This window comes from Penaeus japonicus, unplaced genomic scaffold, assembly GCF_977035675.1.
Source record: "Penaeus japonicus unplaced genomic scaffold, GWHDUDI00000001_assembly GWHDUDI00000002, whole genome shotgun sequence".
NCBI classification, from domain to species: Eukaryota; Metazoa; Arthropoda; class Malacostraca; order Decapoda; family Penaeidae; genus Penaeus; species Penaeus japonicus.
Window position 1 is genome coordinate 38,210,491 of NW_028234404.1, and position 5,000 is coordinate 38,215,490.

Below are 5,000 nucleotides of genomic sequence, written 5' to 3' on the forward strand. Positions count from 1 at the left end.
TAAGAATGTTATAGGTGATAAATGTTTCTTTACGTCTTCTGAAAATAGTCCATGACGATTTATAGTTGTTGATACCTGAGGTTGATGTTTGTATTTGTTGCTGCGTAGACTCATATGGTGCATGTAAGCTATATATCTTTCCTTCGATTTTCCAAGAGACTGGTAAAATCATTATCAGAGAAAAGAAGACGCAAAATATCGAAGGATTAATTCTAAACAAGTTCTAAAAAACAACAACGAAAGGACAAATAACTAAACATATCCCTCCGCTTTGTTGATCGAGCAAAAAATAAAATAATAATAATAATAAATAGATAAATTGATCAAAATATAATTACGAAACTTTCATAGAAGAAGAAAAAAAAAGCTAAAAGTCATAACCCATCACGAAATTTTCACACGCCCTTTTATTTATTCTCTCTCTCTCTTTCTTTCCAGGTTTTTACGATCGTCGGCGTCTGTGCCCTCCCCGCAGTGCACACCCACCTACTACAAATACCTCCCCTTCATCGTCTGGCAGAGTGGAAAACTTAGGAAAATTGGCGTCAGTGATCTAGATGCTACGATCTGCGGGTGCCGATGAGAATCATCTGTCGAATTCGTCGCCGTTCGAAGCATCGGTTGGGTTATGGGAGCGTGTGTGGATCAGTTATTCGAATCTGTTATTTGTGAATCGTGTGAATCATCATCAATTGGACTGTTTATTGTGTTATGTGGATCGTTGATGTGAATAATTATTTGGATTATATGAATTGAATTGTTAAGTAGGATTATGTGAATCGTTTTATGAATCATCCTTTGGGTTTATGTGAATCGTTTGATTATGTGAACCAATTGTATGATTAATTATTTGGACTATGTGAATAATTCATTGTGGCTGTTGTGATGTGTATCGTTAGTTAGGGTCAGATGAATGGGAAAATGAATGGGAATCCCCCTTCTGTGATATGTACAATGAAAATGATATACTCCTGAACTCCAGTGTCAGAGAGTGTGCCATGTTTAAGAGTAAGCAAAAAGCTTTTCTTACAATATATTCTGAAAAAAAATCGCATTATTCACAGAGAAAAAAAAAGCCGAAAAAGGCTTTAATATACAAATATATACATTAAATAAACTAGTCTCTGACAAGAAATTCGGATTTTTTTTCTATATTTTAGTCATTCCATTTGGATCATCAGAAATTTGTATATTTGGACGGAAACTGATGTATTTGCGTGTCACATAATTCTGATAAAGACATTTTTCTGATGACATGTATTCCGTGTATTACACACCAGTCTGTGTACATGGTGATGTGCATATTCATTGACATTGTATAGCTATATATATATATTGCACATTTGTATTATATATAATTGTTTTGATGAATATACCGTAATTTAAATCTGAAGCCTTTGTTTAGATCCATGCTGTTTCTTTAACTTCCAAATTATTGAAATTCTAACCTTTAGTCGCCTGTATCGATTTACCTTACCGTGACATACATTAAAGGACATCCTTACACATAGATACACTCACATATGCATTTGTACATTTGTGCACACATACACACATAGATACACCCACATATGCATTTGTACAATTATGCACACACATACACACATAGATACACTCACATATGCATTTGTACATTTGTGCACACACACACACGTATACGCACACGCGGACACACATACAAACACACACACACACACACACACACACACACACACATACATACACACGGACACCCCCCCCCCACACACACACACAAACACATACACTCATTTATTTGTTTATCTATAACTAATAATTCAGTTGTGATTGATATACCTGCAAGTGACTTTTAAATGCTACCGATAAGCAATAATATAGATTTCCTTCCTGTTTGACATTCAAAACAATGAAACGATATATTTAGATTTCATGGTTATTATTTCACATCACCAGGTCTATAAGAACACATATATCTTGAGAAAAAATAAATTGAAAATAAATTCTAGCCGTGATTACAAAATGGTATTCCACTGTACGTATAATTATGACATTAATCTTTCATCTCTTATTTCTCAATATCTCGAAAGATTTATTGATTAATTCAAGATATCTTTCCTGTAAGATTTGATATTGATTAAAAAATCAAAGATTTCAAATATGCAAAACCAGTACCAACATCGTATTTATTTTATACGGATATGTGTAGGTGAAATTAGCATCAATAATTTTTGTTACCTGATGAGTAATTATATAATGATTGATAATGAATATTTTTTCTCAATTGCATCATAAAACTGACACCATACCCTATTAAAACAGGAGCTGACAACTTTTAACTACAACCGTACAGTCCAAATCCCAAGTCTTAAAACAAATAAACCACAGATTAGATCAAACCTGACAAATATCCAAGCAAGAAAGCGTAACAAGAATCATTATTAATGCATCATATAAGCATCCATTGACACTTGTCTGCTTAGGTCATCACAACCTCTCGTCTTGTTAGACTAAGCGACCTAATCCCCCAGCCCCTTCAAAACAAAGATGAATAAACACCCATTTCCTCCATCGTGGCTCGAAATAAAGAAATCCAATTCCAAAAACCTCAAACAGAAAGCACAAACGATAAGATAGGAAGAGCAAAAACGGAGCAAAGAGAGCAACAAGAAGAGAATAAATGAGAATAAGATTCCAAGTCCGGTCAGTGTGGCAACCCCGCACGCCCGCACGCCCGCCCGCCTCACACTGCGGCATCAGAGCGCACACTATCCTCCCGTGTCTCTCTCTCTCTCTTTCTCTCTCATTTTCCCCTTTTATTTAATGATAGCTGACAACGCCAACATCCTCCCCCACTCCCTGAATTATTCAAGATGGCGGTCGATATATTACACACGAGGAATTTCTTCCTGAGGTGTATGTGTGGGATTTATATGTTCGCTTTTGGGTCTCTCTACCTGCAAATCCCAGGTCAGTGTCCTATTATTACCCTTTTCCCCACAATTGTTTTGCCTGATTGTTACAATACCTTTTAATATGTTGGTTTTAGATCATAGGTGTTTGGGATGGTGACAGAGACACCATATTCATGTTTCAAAGATGTGACATGTGTCATTTCAATGTCACTTTTTTTTTCTTTTCGTTTCGTTTCTTTGATATTTTCAAAATTCTGGTCTTTGTTTGTAAGGACAATTATGTATTATAGTTCGATTTCATATGAAGTGTAGATTTTTTTATTAATGAAAAATTCACTAATATTCTTTATGTCTAGATTGATGTGATTGGAATACATCTTTAAAGCAATAATGCCATATAGAAATGTTTATATTATGCAGTTTTAATTTATGTAATATATTTTCTTTCACTTTATACTGATATTATGGTGTTGATGGAGGCTTTGTGATGTTCAATTAAAATATTTGAGGAATGAGAATGCTTATATTACATAGGATGCATTTAGATAGGATGTACTAATTATGATTTCAGAGAACTAACTTGCTAATTATCATTTCAGATTGCATTGTCTTCCAATTTAAAGTGATATTTAATTCACCATTTTTTACTTTCTTTATTGAATTTTATCTCTTTCTATATTGATTTTTTTCTGTTGAATCACAATTGTTCTATTTAATTTCTTGATTCAGTTAGTTTCTTTATTTTGTTTAATTAGTTTTCTATGTTCCATTTAAATGCATTCCACTATTTTGTTTATTCCATGGAGGTTTTAGAATGAAACTGCATCACGGCCTCGACATTTCATGCTCTGTCAAAGGCCAACATGCCTTGAATCACCAGGGTAGTCTACAAGTTCTGTTTTGATGGGAAATACCTTATGGAGATTTGGTAATCCATTGGGGAGAGGGAATGGGTGATAATACCATCTATGTAGCACTTCATGGGGAATGGGTACCAGTACCAGCTTTATAGTACTTCATGGGGAATGGGTACTGGTACCAGCTGTGTGGCACTTCATGGGAAATGGGTGCTAGTACCAGCTTTATAGTACTTCATGGGGAATGGGCACTATTACCAGCTGTGTGGCACTTCATGGGGAATGGGTGCTAGTACCATCTGTGTAGCACTTCATGGGGAATGGGTACTGGTACCAGCTGTGTGGCACTTCATGGGGAATAGGTGCTAGTACCAGGTATGTGGCACTTCATGAGGAATGGGCACTAGTTCCAGCTGTGTGGCACTTCATGGGGAATGGGTGCTAGTACCAGCTATGTGGCAGTTCATGAGGAATGGGTACTAGTACCATCTGTGTGGCACTTCATGAGGAATGGGTACTAGTACCAGCTGTGTGGCGCTTCATGGGAAATGGGTACTAGTACCATCTGTGTGGCACTTCATGAGGAATGTGTGCTAGTACCAGCTGTGTGGCACTTCATGAGGAATGGGTACTAGTACCATCTGTGTGGCACTTCATGAGGAATGGGCACTAGTACCAGCTGTGTGGCACTTTATGAGGAATGGGCACAAGTACCATCTGTGTGGTACTTCATGAGGAATGGGTGCTAGTACCAGCTGTTTGGCACTTCATGAGGAATGGGCACTAGTACCAGCTGTGTGGCACTTCATGAGGAATGGGCACTAGTACCAGCTGTGTGGCACTTCCTGAGGAATGGGCACTAGTACCAGCTGTGTGGCACTTCAGACAGGTTTTATTCCCAAGTGAGGAAGTGGCACACAACACATTACAGCTCTTCCTGCTTTCTTTCATTCTTTTGTCATAGTGTTGGAGCCAGTTTTGTGTTAGTCATTTATTTTTGTGTTGTGCTGTAGTGTTAGACTGACATAGGCTGTCTGACATACTTTACCAATGTTATAATAGAACACAAGTAGTATCTACTTAAAACTTCTACTTGTAATAATTGATTGATGGCCTGTAACAAAGTCCAGATCATTAACAGACATTATCAAGCAATATCTATGGACTCAGACAGGATTATAACCTCTGCTTTGCCAGAATATGTTTAGTGGAGGTTTGTTGGTTTTTGTCAGAGGCAGTTACAAGCTTGGAA

The 5,000-nt window shown here is 36.8% G+C and overlaps 2 protein-coding genes across 3 annotated transcripts in view; both read left to right on the plus strand.

Annotated features, from left to right (window-relative positions):
• Positions 1–1,387, plus strand: part of LOC122246143 (uncharacterized) — a 6,147-nt gene extending 4,760 nt beyond the window's left edge. For both annotated transcript variants that reach the window (XM_043004483.2, XM_043004486.2), the window contains exon 6: positions 439–1,387. In XM_043004483.2, coding sequence (XP_042860417.2) covers positions 439–583 — 145 coding nt within the window. In that variant the 3' untranslated portion in view covers positions 584–1,387. The remainder of the gene's footprint in view (positions 1–438) is intronic.
• Positions 1,388–2,705: 1,318 nt separating this feature from the next.
• The window catches only part of LOC122246142 (lipase maturation factor 2), a 13,623-nt gene continuing 11,328 nt past the window's right edge, over positions 2,706–5,000 (plus strand). Inside the window, exon 1 of the mRNA XM_086545342.1 lies at positions 2,706–2,946. Coding sequence (XP_086401468.1) covers positions 2,850–2,946 — 97 coding nt within the window. The 5' untranslated portion in view covers positions 2,706–2,849. The remainder of the gene's footprint in view (positions 2,947–5,000) is intronic.